The following is an 18,321-nucleotide window of genomic DNA, read 5'->3' on the forward strand; positions in this document are numbered from 1 at the left end:
CCTCTCTCAATATATAAAGTAAATGAAACTTGATATTAAAATACCGTATATGCTCGTAGTGTAATATTCTACTTTTTACGATTTCTGTTTTTCGGAGAACCAATAAAATCATACAGAGTATTATGTTTTAATCACAAGTTCCCTCTGGGTGGACTCCACTTTTGGTATCGTCTCAGTTCACAGGTCATGCGCAGGCGCCCTTTTCAACACACGGAGTGAATCGCTTGTTGCTAACAAGCTGAATCATTTGGTAGCCTTTTCTCCAGTTTATTGCTATAATACGCGTCTTGCGGTGCAATGGCGGCAAGATATGACAGAGCTATTACTGTCTTTTCTCCCGATGGTCATCTGTTTCAAGTGGAGTATGCACAGGAAGCTGTAAAGAAAGGTTCTACAGCGGTAAGTCTTTAAATGAAACTAATGCTAAAGCTAACGATAGCAACATGGGTGACGCTAGATTAGCCGATCAACGCGCGGCTAGCGGTTTCCTTTATGTGTTTAGCAGTTTTCTTTCTTAACACCTTCTGTTATGGACAAAGGCTTTGTTGCAATTTTACGAGCTTGTTGGCGTGCTAATGTGTAATACATATTTTTAATGCCGGAAATGGCAAACAAAAAGCAGTCAGCGTTAGCTAGCATTTTGTCGCTGTGTCACTCTTCACTTAACTTTCATTTTCGTTGTGTTGGTACTAACTGACAGGAGTTTGCAAGTACCCATGATTGGTTATTACCTGGTCTGGAAAGTTGAATTTTACTCAGCATATTATATCTCCCTCTAAATCACCGAAAAGCCACTGTAGTAGCCTCATAACTAATGGTAGTTATGTTAAGGTTTAGTGACAAAGGTTATAAACTCACAAAGCTACTAAGTCGCAGCTCCCCTGGTTACAGGTAACATCTGTCATAATAGTGGCTTAGAAAGGACACTGAGAAACGATGAAGGCTAAACCAAACGGTTTATATTTATTATATGAAAATAAATGCAAAAAAAAAAAAAAGAATAATAATTCTAACTTTAGAGTGTTTGGGAGTAATCTTAAATAAGTCCTAATCAGGGTTGTTGAGTAAATTTGGCTATGATAACTGATTACTTTGTAGAGGGCTCCTTTTTGGACAGGTGGACCACAGAAAAAACCTCACATAAAAATAAAAAAACCAAACACCTGTGACCTGAGCAGAGTTTTTAATTGGGTTTTACTGAGGTTGTAACTGAAAAATGTCATCACTCTCTTCTAATTCCTCTTTTGGCTGCTCCCTTTAGGGGTCAACACAGCAGATCATCTGCCTTTGTCTCACCCTATCCCAAGAATCCTCTTCTGTCATGCCAACCCTCTGCATGTCCACCTTCATTACATTTATGTATCTTCTTTTTGCTCTTCCTCATTTGCTCCTGCCTGGCAGCTCCATAGTCAGCTCCCTTGTTCACTGTATTCACTATCTCTCCTCAACCTCAACCTGAGCTGTCCCTCTGATATACTTTGCATTGTGTACTTACTTTCTTTAGTCAACTTATTGGGGAATTGTTCATTTACACCTGGACACATAAACTTATTTGGAGCCTTGCAGCTTAAAACTCTGCCAAATCAAACATGCAGAGGTATCCGCTTTGTAGATTTACTTGGGAATCTGAATATTTGCTGTATACTATTTACTCACGTCAACTGCTAGCCTGTGGGAGAAAATTAATATTAATGTTTTCTTTTTTTTCTTTTTTTATATATGCAGGTGGGAATCAGAGGTAAAGACATTGTTGTCCTTGGTGTGGAGAAGAAATCTGTTGCAAAGTTACAGGAGGAAAGGACTGTCCGCAAGATATGCGCACTGGATGAGCACGTCTGCATGGCATTTGCAGGTATCCCAGATAATACTTTTCTTTCCATAACTGAATAATGTGTTCATTATTTAACATGGCATAGTAGAAGACAGCTGTGTCATGTGTTAGTACTTGGCTTTTATATTTTTGTTTTAGCTTTGTAATGTGTTAAATGGCCTCATTCATTGTTTTATAGGTTTGACCGCAGATGCTCGTATTGTGATAAACAGAGCTCGTGTTGAGTGCCAGAGCCACAGGCTAACAGTTGAGGACCCAGTCACAGTGGAATACATCACACGCTACATAGCTACACTGAAACAGGTATGGAAGCATCTGAGCAGTCGTTTACTGTTAACACCTTCAAAAAGGCATGTGTTAGCTATTCCTTTCAGTAGGCATTTGTGCACTGCACCATGGTCGCTAGCCGTTTCATTTTCAGTACAGAGTCATGAATAACCTGTCAAATTTTTTTTTTTTTTTTTTTTTTTTAAATGTATTTGTAGCGCTATACTCAAAGCAATGGTCGCAGGCCGTTTGGCATCTCTGCATTAATTGTTGGCTTTGACTACGATGGAACTCCCAGGCTGTATCAGACGGACCCGTCAGGAACGTACCATGCCTGGAAGGTCAGTAGGATTTCTGTGTCCAAAAGGTTTCTTGTACAAGTATGAAAATGACTTTTAAAAAATGTATTTTTGAAAAACAACAAAACAGGCAAATGCAATCGGCCGTAGCGCAAAAACTGTGAGAGAGTTCTTGGAGAAGAATTACACAGAAGAAGCCATTGCTGGGGACAATGAGGCAATCAAGTTGGCCATCAAAGCTTTGCTTGAGGTAAGGTTACGATTAGTTTCTGCATTTCCATATATGTAGAACTCAGTGTATTTACATCTTCTATGATGTGAAATTAAACAGTCGTGGTTTCATCAAAGAGCACAAACTGCTGCCAAATAAACTATAACTTCTATATAGCTTTCCAATGTTTTGTGTGTGTGTGTGTGTGTGTGTGTGTGTGGGTGGGTGGTCTTAGCAGGCGTAGTAAATGTGTCCTGAATTGGTCACAGTATTCACTTTATTTTTTGTTTGCTGGTCACAGGTTGTCCAGTCAGGAGGGAAAAATATTGAACTTGCTGTTATCAGACGAAATCAGCCACTGAAGGTAATTAACAAGGCAAATGTTACTTTATTTTTTCTACTAGTTCACTAAAGTGCTAATGGGTTTGCATTTTGTTCTTTGCAGATTTTGGAATCCAAGGAAATTGAGACCCTGGTGGCTGAGATTGAAAAGGAAAAAGAAGAAGAAGCAGAGAAGAAAAAGCAGAAAAAATCCACATAAAGCAGTTGTATAAAATCTTGTCCTTATTGCACTTGGATGATGATGATGATATCATACTTAAGTTCCAAATATTAGCAGGTTTCAGAAGGTTTATTCATTTATTTCATTGTAAAGAACTGACTCATAACTTGTGATTTTCACTTATTGTGTAGATGCTATACCAGTTGTAAAGACCTTCAGAATTATACATCCAACTGTTGAGCTGACTATTGCGAAAACACACAGTCGTAGATCTCAGGTTAGGGTTCAGATCTTAAACTATGGTCACATTTTTTTTTATCATTCAGTAAATAATTCTAATAACTCCCCGGTGTTAAAATAAACTGTATGTGATACTCAGAACCTTAATGAAACAAAATACTCAATAAAAGCAGAGTTGTTTGTATGATTTATTATAAAAGTTGTTTCACTCCATTATACCAGCTTGCTCTACGAAATACAGCCATTGTATAAAAATGACTGAAATTATTAGTAGTGACACTCCTAGTAACAAAGACTGGTTTCTTCAAGATGAGGCTTGGAAAAAGAGCACAAGATTTCCTCACTCTCTTTATTGATTATTCTACTGCAACGCAAGTAGTGTGATAAAGATAACTACAGTTTAAAAACGCCACCAGCAGAAGTGAAGCGTGTGGCTATAAAGTGTAACGTTTTTCATTTATCAGCATTCTGTTGCACAGACCTGAAAATGGAAGGGGGTGGGGAGTTGCTGGAAGCTTGGATTGCTTTATAAAGTGCTCACCTTTCCCTCAGTCATTTAAAACGAATTAGTGATGAACGAATGAAGTGTCTAATGGTGGCCCAACGAGACCCCCTTTTTTGCCTCTCCTTTTTTATTTCTCCCTAAATTCGCTTATCAAGCAACCACTGCTCTGAATTCTCAACGACACAATTATGGCCGGCGGTGTGGTAGGGCTGCTTAATGGGATCCTGGCCTCAGACCCCAGTGGGAACTTTCAGTGACTTTAATCTGGAGCCCTTTGAAAAGTTGTACCGTGCTGTGCTGAAGAGCCCCGGGGGTTCCCTCTGACTCTTACCAAAGACATAATGGTGAATGGTAAAGTCCTTCATTTAGAGTCATCTCCCCAAGCCAGGATTTCCTGAGTGGGTGCCCTGGCTGCCTTGACTAGAGCAATTGCACTTTGTCTTGTTTGTGAGTCTTTACAGGTTGGTGTTTCTGCTGATGTCCGAGATCAATTAGTGCTCTGATATCTTTTCCCATGTAATAAGTTAATAAATTGTAGGACATAATGGGTTTTGTGTAACTCACTCTCAGCCATTTCATCCATACGCTAATTGCTCTCACTAATGCATTTCCAGTTGGATTTTAATATTACTTGGCTGTAGCGGCCATTAGTTTTTTTGGGGGGTTCTTCATATTGTGGACAGAGAGACGCTAAATTAGCCAAACGAAAAGCTATAGGTATAGTGCATTCTGGGTAATCCTCTAGGTTATCTAATTCATCTTGCCAATAAGGCAAATGCAGCTTATTCTTCGCTAAGACTCCGAGTCGTTTGAACTGCTTGTGGGAAGAGTTTTCCGTCTTTCTTTTTGCTGGCATTGTTGTTGCCCATAATCGGTGCTACTGTGCCTCAGGACTAAGTCCATCTCTCTCATCGCTGGCTGCTACTCATCATTAATGCAGAAAATAATGGCTTCACCAGAGGTCATTGACGGAGGAACAAGGCCTTGGGACATGTACTCTCCGAGCAAGAATGCACACTGCTGCAGGCTGTCGACGGTGCATTATTTGTATGCGCACGCATACACACAGCTTACAGGCCAATTGCACACACACAATGTATTAATGTGAACACGTAACACAGCTTTTAAAAAAAAACAATCCTTGCATCTCTTCCATCTGCGTGCGTTCATGTACACTTTAAGCGTCATTCATTCGTATTTTGTAGATGATGTTAAACAATAGCTGGATAAGATTTAAGCAATTTGCTGGATCTACTTCAACAGTCAGAACCTCTTGTTCAATGCTATCCTCTCTAGTTGGTCTCCAAGTCACAGGCAGATTTCACTTTAAGTATCTACATTTTTGTCATTCTGATGTTCCACCCTGTGGCCATATTTCAAAGTATGCCCCTCCTGGGATATTTAAAATTTGCCAGTGCAAAATGTCCTTAGGTCCAAATGAGGTAACTGCTTCAAGGATAGAAGCACACTCGCATCCTCGGGGAACTAAGGTTGCATTAGTCCTGCAAAGCCTGTCTCCCTCCTTGTGCCAAATTAATCAACGTGTTAGCAGCCTCTCTACCAGCAGAGCGCAGTGTTGCATAAAAGCAGTTTCCATCATATCGCTTACACTTTCTCTCACTTTTTGTTCTACAGATTGACAGTATGACTCCTCTAGCTAGCAGCGAGCAGAATCTACTGGCCACTGTGACGTGTCTCTGTACTTTAACGTACACGGCCACAAAGGCTCTCTGAAACAATCGAATCCATCGAGGGAGAGTTGTTTTGCTTAAAATTGTCACATGAAAAAGCAACATTGCCTGTGTCCTCAAGCGATGGCCAAGCTGTCAAAGTGTGTTGGGTCATAAAAGGCTACGCTCTCAACACTGTCCCTTTTCTGCATGTCACATGTCGACAGTTACACACACACATTGTTTGGGTATAGCAGATTGGCCTGCCTCCACCAATGCCCTTTAGGGCTCTGCGTCAGTATGAAGTAAAGTTCGGGCGTATTGGTGTACTGGCTTACATATCCATAAGTTATCCAAAAATGTTTTCTTTTAATGTTCTCTTTTAACTTCTAGCTCCAGGGATATATTTTGAATATCATTCTATTATCTCTTATCACACATCTTATCTTTTTCTGTCTTCAAATCTCTTTCCTCTCTCTCTCTCTCTCGCACACATGCACATCGTACATTGATTTTCAGCTGTTTTCTTTCTCTGGCATACCCCTACCGCTCTCACCATCACAGCACAGAGATGCACATACAGTCAAGTAACAGATACCGCTGTCGTTGTTAGCCGTCATTACCTTTGTAATCTCTGAAAGGTGCGGGGATACTACTAACAGTTTGTGTGAAGAGACCAAAGGCATGGTTTTAAGTTACCCCTCAAGAGTCACCTGTCAGTGGTTTTGTCTCACAGAAGAATAGAAGTGCATCCTTCTTTAATTGAAAGTAGATACCACTGGGCAAGAAGGAAAGAGAAACGGAGAGAACAGGAGAGATGAGGAGAGCTTAAGTGAAATGATGGGGGGAGAGGCAAAAAAAAAAATGGGGGCAGACAGAGCTAAAATAAACAATTCCTGGGATGCTGCAGGCCAAAAGCAAATGGCCATAGGGCTTCATGGCCTCTGAGGGCCGTGGCAGAAGCCAGTCACACACATCACATAGCATTACTCGGGATGGGGTTACAAGAAAATGTCAGCCGACGCATAAGGAGGAACCATCGGCCCATAGGATAATTTGATTGCCTGAGGGAGGTGCAATCTTGCATTCCCACGATTCCTCTCTTTCCACCCACACCCTCTTTTCATTGTATTTTTTTGAATCTTAGTTCTTTAATGTTTTCAATTCCCTTGTTTGCCCTGGTAGCCACATAAATTTACAAAAGTCCCGTTTTATTGTAAATAGAGGCTACTTCAGGGCTTTTGCAGTGAAGCCTTTTCTATCCTCGTGTGGAAAATTTATGGACCGCTGGTTTGCAGTGTGGTGAAATATTCTCCCCCACTTGTCTTCACAGACCCTATCAGTGTTGGGGTTGGGTGGGTGGGGAGCTACATGTTGCGTCTCTGGTCACGGAACAATTCCCGTCCCTTCCAGTCTCGCTCCCGCAGCAGGCACGCGGTCAAGACACTGATGTTGAAATGTGAAATGACTCATTGCATATTGTATATCTAAAGCAGATGTTTATGGTTTACCGTCATCTGTTTTGCATAGTCTCTATTATGCAAATGTTCTTCTACCTTTGTTGCTGTATGGCTCTTCGAGCACAGAGTTGTTGCGTGTGCTGGTGCATGGACGTGCAGCTGCACATATGCGCGTGCATTAGATAAAGACGGAGAGAAGGATGGAAAGAGGAAAAGAAAGAGACAGCGAGAGAGTTCAGCGCAGATATCTGAGTGCGTCTGACAGAGAGGACAGCCCTGGAGGCAGGTCCCAGCCCTTCAGCACTGAAAATGACACATGACTGCTTTGACTTTTGTCATCCCCTGTCTCCCTACGCCCCCGAACCCAAGCCTCCAACAAACACCGAGGCTAGCGTAGATACACACACTCAAAGACACACAGTCACACACTGTATACTGCTTAGATTACATTATCTTTATCCCCGGGACATGAGCCCTCCTTGTTGGATGACATTTGGGCTTGTGCAGCACTAAGGTTACCTTTCTTTGCCCCTGAGTTAAAGATGCCTGTCTGCAGCATGCATTTGAAATGAAGGACGGGAAAAAAATCAGATGAGAAAGATTTCCAAAAGCACTTTGATCAGAGGCATCAACAGTCACGCACAAACTTGTTAAGCAGTATGTAAATTTGGGCTGATACTGAATAAAGTTGCCAGAATGGCATGAATCCATTGTGCTGCGATGATCAAAATAAAAGAGGGCTTCATACGCTGGAGGGCAAGAAAGTCACAGACATGAAGGTTTTTTTCCTTCCTCTTTTTTTCTACAAAGGGGCTGATGGGATGCAGAGAGGAGAGAAGAAGGGGAGGGAAATGAAAGATAGGGGAAAGCCTGGAAGGATCTCAATCTAAATTAGCCGAGTAGAAGGAAGACTGTGCTGAGTGAGACATATAATTAAAACGAAAGTGATGAAAACATCAGCACTCATTCAGTCACCCAACAGATGAATTTCTGAAATTGCTAGTAGGATGATCTGAAGATGGTTAAGAGCTAAAGGTAAACCACACCTTCGGTGAAAACACTCTAATCTCCCGTTTACTCCTTACTGGACTTTCTTTTAGCATCTTTCCTTCTGCCTTCCTCTCTCCTTGTCTCTTTCTGCCTCCCTCGTTCCCTTTTTCTCTCCAACTGACACTCTGAGATGAATAGACGCTGTCACCGAGACTCTTGTAGCCTGTCACTTTTTAAACAAACAGTTACCAAAAGGATCACTTTCACAGGAAAACTCCCAGTCTGAGATGAGGTTATCGGCTTTAGGTTCTTGGCTTCTGCCTGTATGGGAACACCCACCCTGTGATTGAAGGAATATGACCTCACGCAGGGACCGGTTTCATGCCTCATCATACCATAGGCTGCTCTTCATACAAAGTGACTAATTAAATTCACGAGACGGTTTTAGTACCAGCGATAGTGCTGTCCTGCATTATGTTCTTTATGCTTTATTTATTCTGGCAGCCTCTATCTGTAAACAAGTATCTCTGGCAGTCAGAGAGGAAGCATTTGTACTGCAAACCCTTTCCCTCCCTCTAGTATAGTGCACCTCCAGTAAATAAGTCCTCCAGACAAGAAATGTCCCTGCACTAAAAAGGCCCTCAAAAAACAAGTCTGACTTTTGTGAGGAAAAAAAATAAAAAATCAGCCCCCTCAGGTGTGTTCCCTCTCACTCCTCCTCTCTGCACCTGCACTGAGTCTCTCAATGCCTCTGTGTGTCTCTCCACACAATGGAGACAGTGCATAGCCTCTGGCACCTCTCTCCAGCTGAGAGCCACCTCTCTCCAGAGGACAGGAGAGGAAAACTGCCAGCACTAACAACTGATCCCGGCAGATAAAGGAGCAGATAAGCGAGGAGAGAGTGCCTTGGACAATACTTGCCTCGCCCTCGTCATCAGCACTGCTTCCCTTAGTTCTGAGAGCAGAACTCTTAGGGCAAAATGCTGATAATGAGAACACCGACAACACCAATCATTCTGCAGCCGCATACATTTTCTTTCTAATTCAAAATACATATTAGTTTGCCCACAATGTGCTTTTGCTTTGCACATATGTTTTATGCAGAGAACAGCATTCGAAACCTCCAACCCCCCGCCGACGTTGATTCGATTTGTGAGCTAAACTGTATCCATCACCATCAATTGCATCAGGTCAGATACAAACACTGGGTTGTTTAGGCCTTTGTTAATGCGCTGTAATGTAGTAGTGCCAGGCCAGATGACCCAGCACCAGATCAGTGTAGCACTCACGCTCCTGGGGGCAGCTGACTGGAACAGCAGTTAGGCGAGACAGCCATCACAGGTCGCCCAGGCCACAGCTGGGGAAGCCCTGGGCCAAAGTGTTGATCTGAAATGATTAAATGTACATCCAGCTGCACAAAGGAGAATAATGCATTGAAATAGCGTTACACCTAAAGACGTGCAAGCCCCTTCCTCTTATTTCGTACACTCATCCATTTTCAGTGTGTGTATGTGTGGTCTATAAGAGCCAAACTCCTTGTATTTGTCCTGAGAAAGACCTTGATAAGAATGGGGTCTGAGTGAGAGTGCTTATTTTATTCTCTTCCATGCTGCTGCAGGCTATGGCTGTATTAATGCAATGGCAGGGATCTTTGAAGTTGTGACTTTATGAGACAAAAGCTAATTTCCTTTCCTTTGTTCATTATCGAGAGAGACTTCCAGCCGGGCGGAAAGCATGCTGTGCTAATTATTCCATTCATGAGTCGTCTCTAAAGTATGTAATGGATTTCACTGGGCTTTTCACAGGTAAGCAGGGTGATGTGGCAAACACACATCTGTCAACATGCTTGTTTCGAGTGATTAAAACTGTTAATTTTGTTTTCTTTTTAAAATCCTCACAGCATAAAGATAAGCAAATCTTTAAATACAACACTTATTGCACTTAAATGACTTAGAAGCAGAATAGACCTGTAGGTCTGGGTTTCCAGGTTGCAAGTTGGTTGTAAGTGAACTTTTAAAACAGAGCTGACGCATTGCCACATTTTCCCGTAACGTCCCCACAAACATATTCTCCGCAGACTTATACAGCCAAAACCACTTTGCAACTCATTAAGATTTGAACCCAATTTCACAAATGAGTTTCAGAGTTTGTATGGGGCCAAGTTAGACATGTGACATAATGGGATTTCCATCTTTCCCTGAAACACAACTTGGCAGAGCATGAAGGAAAAACGGTTCATTTCACATTCCATCTTTGCCGGCGTACCAGGATGCCACCCACAACACCTGAGCACTCCCAATCAGAAAGATGTGTGCGCCTTGTCACTGATGTGCGGCATGTATCCTGCCACCCAGAGTCAGATCAGACAGCAATAAAAAAAAGAGGTGCAGAAAGGTGATACAAGTGAAGCCATATACCTCCTCCTCCGCTGCTGCTGTTGCTGCTGGCCTGACACCCCTCCTCTTCCTCCTCTTCTCTTCCCCCGTTTTGTTTGTGCTCATTTCATTCCGTGTGCAGCCTCCTGGCAGGCAGGTCAAGGTTTACCCTCGCACCACACACCATTTCCCTCACATGGCGCCTGAGGGAGGAACACTAGGGGCCCGAGGCAAGGGCAAGCCAAACAGCTCGCACAACATTGCCGCCATCACCACCTCTAACCATACGGATAGGAAGACAGAAATACTGAGCTCAGAATCGCCTCATTGGATCTTCTGTCTTTCTTTTTCCCCCTACTTATTCCTTCTATTCTTCACTTCTTCGTCGCCCTTTATCTTATTGTACATTATTGATTTCTGTCAGTAGTAAGGTATATGTCTATTAACCGACAGATTTAATAGAGCGAAAATAGAAAGCTACTCATTTGTTCCCCCCGTAGTGTTAGTGTTCATTTTGAGAGTCTGATACTAACCGTGGCTAGAAGCTAGTGCTGGATTTTTAGCTGTAAATGGAAAACGCCTGTGGGCTTTTCATTTTCTGGGCCCAGACGTTCCCTTCATGGTGTCGGAGCCCTTGTGTTCACAGAGTTCATGTTTTGCTGCGGGGCTTTTTTTTTTTTTTGCTTTCTTTTTTTATTTTTTATTTTGTTTTATCTCATAGCTTAGACTAGCAGGGTTTTAACTCCCAGAGGACTCTTGCGTAGCAACAGCAGAGATCAACAAAGTAAGTTTGTTTATGTTGGCTGTGTCCGCATGTTGTCGACTTATACATTTCTCAGTCTCCATTTCCTGCCTCTCCTTGCCCCAGGGGAAAGGAGCCCTCTAATTGGATCTTGTTCTAATTGAGCCTAATACTGGAGCTAACCGGAGTTGGGCCCTGTGGCTAATGAGGAGCTGAATCAAAACTAAGCACTAAAACTTTGACTGTGTGTGTGTGTGTGTGTGTCTATGCCTGCAGTTTTTTTTGTTTTACAGTCTATCACGAAAGCACTGTTACTCATTTCACTTCAACAGGAGCTCTGTTTTAAATTCTTTGCGTCACGACTGTGTTTTTAGACAAGGAGCAGTTGTTAGTGTGTGCCATAGACGGCGCAATAATAGTTTGCTTTTTTTTTTCTTTTTTCTTTTTTTTACCTTGTCACGCAAATAGAACAGCACTGAATTGAACCCACAATTGTTCAAGCTAGGTGGCACATTGAGGTTGCCCCCTACAGGCAAAGACAGGTATAAAATGAAACCATCTGCAGACAATAAATTTTACAACTGTTCCCTTTTTTTCTTTAAAAACAACCCCCCTCCCCAAAAAAACAAACAAACAAACAAAAAAACCCCAACCTATAGATGCAATTATATTTTCATACATGGTGGGTACATTTCAATGAAAATAAATCTGTCAAATCTTAGTGTTTGTATTCTTTTTCAATTTGGCCACACAGGAGGGCCTAAATGCACAGATGTATACTCACAAATAAATGATTCATTGCTTGCTGCCTCACTCACAGGTGGCATTATTGTCAAAATTGCAAATGGAAGTAATTTTTTTTTGCCTGTAGGCTTTTTTTATGAATACTTTTTGATATGTCACAATAGAGGAAGAACAGCTTTAAATAATTAATGACAGTTGAACTCCATTTAGCTGCTTCACCTTCCTGGTATTACGCTTGTGGCTCACTGTTAGTGCTGTGCCATACTGCAAATTTTGGTCCGATCTTATATCTAGTAAATACGGGGCCAGCATTGCCGAGACTCTTAACCTATATATTCAATTTATGCAGGGGAGAGCAGTATAGCATGATTTGTGAGATAAATTATCATGAATTTGCAAATTCTGACCACATTTTAATGACCACTACATCACCACAATATTTAGTTACACAACAAAACACACATTTCACCTTTTCATTGATTTTAAAAACAGTTGGGGTTTTTTGGACCGCTGGGATGTAAATGTGTAAATGTCTCCTAAGCGCTTTGGGTCAACTACTCTTGTTTAAACGTGCTGTATAATATAGATGTGACAGTCAACACAAAAAGGCCCAGACATTTTTCATAGTGCATGTTTGAGGTATATTTCTTTTCATTTCCGAAACATATTTTATATAACACAATTCAGATACTTACTGAACTTACGGGATAGAAATAAAGTATCGATCCTGTTGCACTAGTGTCGATCTGATACCAATACCAATTGGTATCGATACTATTGATATTCAGATCTATCCGCCCACCTCTACTCACTGTATTGGCTTACCTGGACATGAAACAAAGCAGCGCCATAGTTTGTAATAATCACTGTGTAATCAAGTCAAAATGTCTGCTGGGAAAACAGCTTATTCCGCAAATCTCCTGCTCTTGTAGATTTAAAGTTTAAAGTCTTCATGATGAGGCAGAGGTTGGGCCCTGCAAGCCTAAAACTGTTGTTATTGCACTCATGTAGATTTCTGCTCCTCTGCATCAGTGCCACTCTGCAGAGTGTGTGGTTGTGCTTTGACATAACACAGACATCAGACACCGTTTCCTTGATGAAAAGCAATTTTCAAAGGACTGATTTTTAAACTCATTCTCCTTTTCCTCTGTCACGCCAAGTGTCAATCCACGGAAAATAAAAGGAAACCAATAATGAAGCCAAGCATGTGATGCAGCTTCAACAGTTGCGTAGGCAACACAGAAATGGAAATGAATGATGCCATGTTTGGAGCTAGAAGGCTAGAATAGAAATGACTTCCTCTCTTGCCTTTATACAGTGTATGTATATATCTACCAATCCTCTTCCTTCTTTATGTATAAAAGAACACGTGTTCATACACTCAGTGTAAGTATAGCACACAGCCATCATACATTGTGTCCGCACTTCAGTGTAACGAATATGTGTTATTTACATTGTTCCTCTGCCAGGTACCAGAGAGCTGAGGCAGAGGTAACTGTTACCATCTGTTATTCAAAAAGTGCCAATTCAAATTTTTATAAAACTCGTGGAGACAATCCATCATTTTGGTTCAGATGCTGATCCCTTTCATTTAAAATGACAAAATAACAAAACAGTGTCCTTTAATTAAATTTTTAATTTGTAGTCTTTAATTTGTACATTTCAAATCTGAATTCCAGAGGACCGTTCTAGTGGATCCCTGCCTTTAAAATGCAGAAATGTATTAACCCGTCAACAGATTTCATATGAGTGTTATTTTATTTTGTTTTTATTATTTACTTGTTGTTCACAGCCAGATTGCGCAGGTGTTTTCTTTGTTTGACACACTTTTCTGCAAAAAATTAATACATGATCGAAATTATTTTTAATAGTGAGAAATGCATATCACAACAAAAGTAGAACTATATTAGACTTCAATTAGTATTCAATTTCTGGTACAGCATAAGTCATTTTTAGCCTGTGCAAAATCTTCTGAATTTGGCACTTGCAAGCAGCCTTATCACGTGTGGCTCAACTTAAATCTTATTTTCTAATGAGGAAGCTGCTTAGCTGTCTTCTGAGTGCAAGTCCATTTTACGCCTTCTTTGCATGGATCTTGAAGGTTATTTTAAGAAGTATTAGCTGGCAAAATAGGTTACCTCTAGGTGTTGCTTGCAATGACGCTAACTGTTAGCCAATTGGTACCAGAAATAAACGAGTGTAGGGTGTTTATGCACTTCCAGCATAAAGTTCGGCTTCCTTTTTATTTTACTCGGCAACAAATCCCTGCTTTAAAGGTTTGACTTATAAACGATAATGGGTACCGTCTTAACAGAGCTTTGCCTTAAATCCGTTCATTCACTTAAATACATAAGAAAAGTATGTTTAGGATCTGGCTTTGTTCATCCATGATCTTCAGATTGTGATGTCTTTCTAAGCTGTTGCAGTAGTTGGAGGCCTGTGGGACAGAAACCAATGCTGCACACTGTTTTCCCTACCACCAGAGGGGGGTTGGGTGGAGACACTCCAGGTAGGCTGGATTGAACCCTCCCTTAGGCACTCTGCCATGTCTTGAGAAAGAGGAGGGCAGAGTAAATAATTCCAGAACAAATATAGCCTCCCAAACTTTGCCTCAAGGACATAGCCCAAAGGCCAATCGGAAGATTGGAAAGAGATGAGAGAAAAAAACTTAGGTGGGGCTTTTATGTTCCTCTTATGAAACCCAGCTGAATGAAAGAGTTTTGGGAACACAAAGATACATTTGGGCAAACGCTTTCTTTTCCGGGCAATAACACTCGGACATGTGTAGACTTGAGAGCATATGTGTGTTTCATGTGCTCATACTCATTCAAAAGTGGCACTGCATTGCCTGAGTAGCCCTCCAGCTCTTGTCTTGTTTGTTGACTGTATTAAACAAATGGTCAGAAAGCCCATTACTCACAGGGTGGATGAATGGAAACTGTGTGTATATGTGTCTGTTCTTGTGTACACGTGGTCCCGCCCTAGCCCTGCAGGTTTCTCTGGGGTTTCTTGTCACCCCGTGTCTTGGAGGTGAGAGGGCGGGTGATAATTGAACACTCTCTGGCACTTTTAACAAATGTATTGAAAGGGGGAATCGAAAAACCTGTTAATGAGATTTGCCTCCTCGGGCAGCGCTCAGGGTTATTATTCTTATAATTTTCCTAATCTAATGAGTTACTCAAAGTTTATTTTCAAATGTATCTCTCCCACTCAGCCTATAGGGATCCTGTTTTATTAGCCTCCGTTCCATGGCAGCACACAAACTTTATTAATAAATCAGTTTACAGTGCTTTGCAGGAGGCCCAGATTGAGACGTGAGCTTTTCAAACCAAACAAATTGTAAGACAAGGGGATCACAGAGCACGGATTGAATGATTGAACAACACTGGCCACATACCAAGGTGAGCATCTTTGTACTTGGGGTTTGTTTACCTCATAAGATGGCTCCTGGCTTAGGGAATGGACCATGAAAATGGCTGCTCTCTTGTGCCTGCAGCGCTCTATAGATTGGAGTTTTTCATGTGGCAGTTAGGCTGCTGGGATATACACCCCAGGGGATGTGCACTCATTAAGGACGGTAGCTCGGGGCTCACTTATACACCGCTTCCTGTGGCCAGTGACCTCCTTTTCACCCGTGGGCTCGCAGCTACATCACAGCTCTGCTTCTTGGTCTCCCTGTCACTCCCAACAACGCCCTGGGGTTGTCACATGCCTTGACTGACTCCTGACCTGAGTGGCCTCTTGCAACCCCTCTCCTCCTCTCAACGAGTCAGTTAGAATGATCGCAAACAACATAAGGGTCACATGTGCCCCCCCAAAATGGCGGTAATGTCCTTGGGCTTTCGGAGGAAGAATTTTCCAAGTTGACAGTGTCAAAACATCATGTCAGAAATGGCCAACTTTATGTGTCATCTTAAAGCAGTAGAGCTGCAATATTATTCAAGTGGAAAGAGTTTGAGCGCTACAGTAAAACTAAGCAAGTAATTCATCATTTATACTGATGGCAGTCACTGAGAGCAAATTTGTGATTGAAAGCACCTGTCTTGTCGGACCTTTACCTTGAGTTCAAGCAAATACCGAGCTGTGCTGCTTGAGTGGATACAAGTGCGATAATAGCATTGCTTCATCAATGCCCTCCCTGAGCCATTTCTGCAGCCATTTCCTTCATGCTGTGGTCTATTTTAGCCGTGATACACACTAGGTTGTGTTAAGCACCTAAAGGTGATCTGAGATCCTGACTAGGGTAGTTAATCACTGATCAGAAAAAAAGAAAAAAAAAACATTACTGTGAACTTAGGGCAATATAGCACTGCGCCTGAAGTGTGCAGACAAATATCAATAAAAGTGCCCTTGATCTTTCTTTCTGTTTTTTTAATTGAATGCTAAAAGCCTGATGCTCCCTGTCGCTTCCATACTCGAGTGGGCACTCTTACACCCAAATACCTTTTTACCCTAGCTTAGCTGATTCAGTCCTAACCCTATGTTTTGGAGAAATACAAGTTGAAATGTTCATTCTACGCATGTAGAGAATCTTCTAGTGTGGGCTTTAGGGTTAGGTCATTGCTTATGATGACTTGATCTCTTGAGGGTTAAATTGCCCTTACTGTCTATTTAAAAAATGCTCTCACAAACACCCAATTTGTAATATGACTGTCACGATTTTAAGAGGTAAGCTTTGGGGCGGCCCAGCTTAGCTGATTGGTGGATTGAGATATCAGATGAGTTCTCATCAGCACCACCCATACTTATACCTGCAGGCAAAACAATTTTGTCCTCCACTAGTAAGCAATTAGATTATATTCAAGCACACATACACACACACACAAAGCCTCCACAAACAGCATTCCCCCTATGTAGCATTCTCCCTTCCTCAGTATGACACTTGCTTCCTCCATATGTGTGAGTTTGTGTTAGCATGAGGATGCGAGGAGACACACACACACACACACACATAGATACAGACACACACCCTGTAGGTATAAGGTTCCAGTTGGTATATCTCTGTCTCTAAGCTCCAGTTTGATGCCCTAGTCTCATGGTATCCAACCCCCACTCTTTCTGCATCCCCTCAGGCTTCTGTGTGTGTGTGTGTGTGTGTGTGTGTGTGCGTAAGATGGCTACTGAACCAAGAGGGCATTGTTTCTCTCCAGCGGGGTTTCATAATTGAACATTCACATTTATGCACACATTCAAATAGATACTAAAAGTAGAAGTGAAGCACGTAGCCCCGTTCCGCACTGGAATTATCTGTGGCGAAACTGAAAGTCAAGATTAAACTCGAGATTATTATTGTGAGGCATTGTGCATGACTCCTGCAAGCTGCAAACGTTTTGGTGGATGAGCATGCAGCAGATGATTGCACATGCACATTGGAAGCTTTCCACAGGAGGTGCAAACTCCAGTCAGCCTGCATCAGGTTGTGTGTTTCTTAGGCACATGTGCGAGCGAAGCAGGGAAGTGAAAAGACAGCGGGCAGCAGGGACAAACCCGTCAGCCACTCAGATCACATCAGGTCTGTCGGGACACATTGGAGCACAGCAAGCCTGATGGGATATGCCCCCCAGGGGTGCGAAGCAGTCCAGATGACATACAGACGCAGGGGCAGGAAAAGAAGGAAGGAAGAATAGAGGATGGCACATCTTGCCTCCGATACGCAATATGTTTTAATAACATGCACGCAATTATGAATGGTAGCCCTGTCTACATTGTGCGCTAACTATACAGTATTGCTATGCAGTTATTGCTGTACTTTTACGTGTTAAATTCCTACCCCCACCACACTCATACTAAAATGCATAATCGCCGATATTGACAGAAACATGCAGCCTGGATCTCACACCAGATAAACTACATCTAAAACAACACGGCAGATATGCTAATGTGAAACGTGAAGGCATGATGTTTATGAGTTGCACACAATGCATATGTTTCTGCGTGTGGGTAAATGCACAGACACGCTTGGATACATATGTCCGCAGGGGCAAAGTGGGAAATAGACACTTCTCTTCATGCCTGTTCTTTAATTGGGGCATTTATTGTTTTGTGGTGGTGTTTACTTCATTAAACTAAGGCACATTTAAGAAATGCAGCATGTTTCAAGGTTTATATAAGCAAAATTATGCTTTCAGCCATTAAGTTGCAAATTAACATATCTTTATGACTGTGGGATATGCCAGTTGAGGATGCTTTTACATTTCCACACTAATCAACTTGACTTTAACATGTTGGATTTCAGTTTGATTTGCTTTCATCACATATATTGTTTCCCCCCTCGGCTGTGTGTGTGTCTGCACGTGTATTTAAGTGGAACTGTTTCAGCGTGTGATTGCAGCCGAGTGTGTAAACTTGTGTGCTTCTGTTAGTTAGTCCATGGCACCTTCATGTCAGCGCAACGGTTTCTTTCTTAAGAAATCAAAATATGCGCGTGTGTGTCAGTGTGTGTGTATGTGTGTGTGAGAGAAAAGGGGGGTGTTACAAGGACAAAA

General features: G+C 41.9%; 1 protein-coding gene across 1 annotated transcript; it reads left to right on the forward strand.

Moving 5' to 3' along the window:
- The first annotated feature begins 147 nt into the window (after positions 1–147).
- On the forward strand, positions 148–3,549 carry psma8 (proteasome 20S subunit alpha 8). Its single transcript, XM_005721374.2, has 7 exons — positions 148–399; positions 1,726–1,852; positions 2,010–2,134; positions 2,317–2,439; positions 2,528–2,647; positions 2,910–2,972; positions 3,054–3,549. The coding sequence occupies exons 1-7, from the start codon at positions 298–300 to the stop codon at positions 3,147–3,149; spliced, it is 756 nt and encodes a 251-aa protein (XP_005721431.1). The 5' UTR covers positions 148–297; the 3' UTR covers positions 3,150–3,549.
- Positions 3,550–18,321: the final 14,772 nt, after the last annotated feature.

The sequence above is a fragment of the Pundamilia nyererei genome, unplaced genomic scaffold (genome assembly GCF_000239375.1).
Source record: "Pundamilia nyererei isolate P.nyererei 1_Seehausen unplaced genomic scaffold, PunNye1.0 scaffold00004, whole genome shotgun sequence".
NCBI lineage: Eukaryota > Metazoa > Chordata > Actinopteri > Cichliformes > Cichlidae > Pundamilia > Pundamilia nyererei.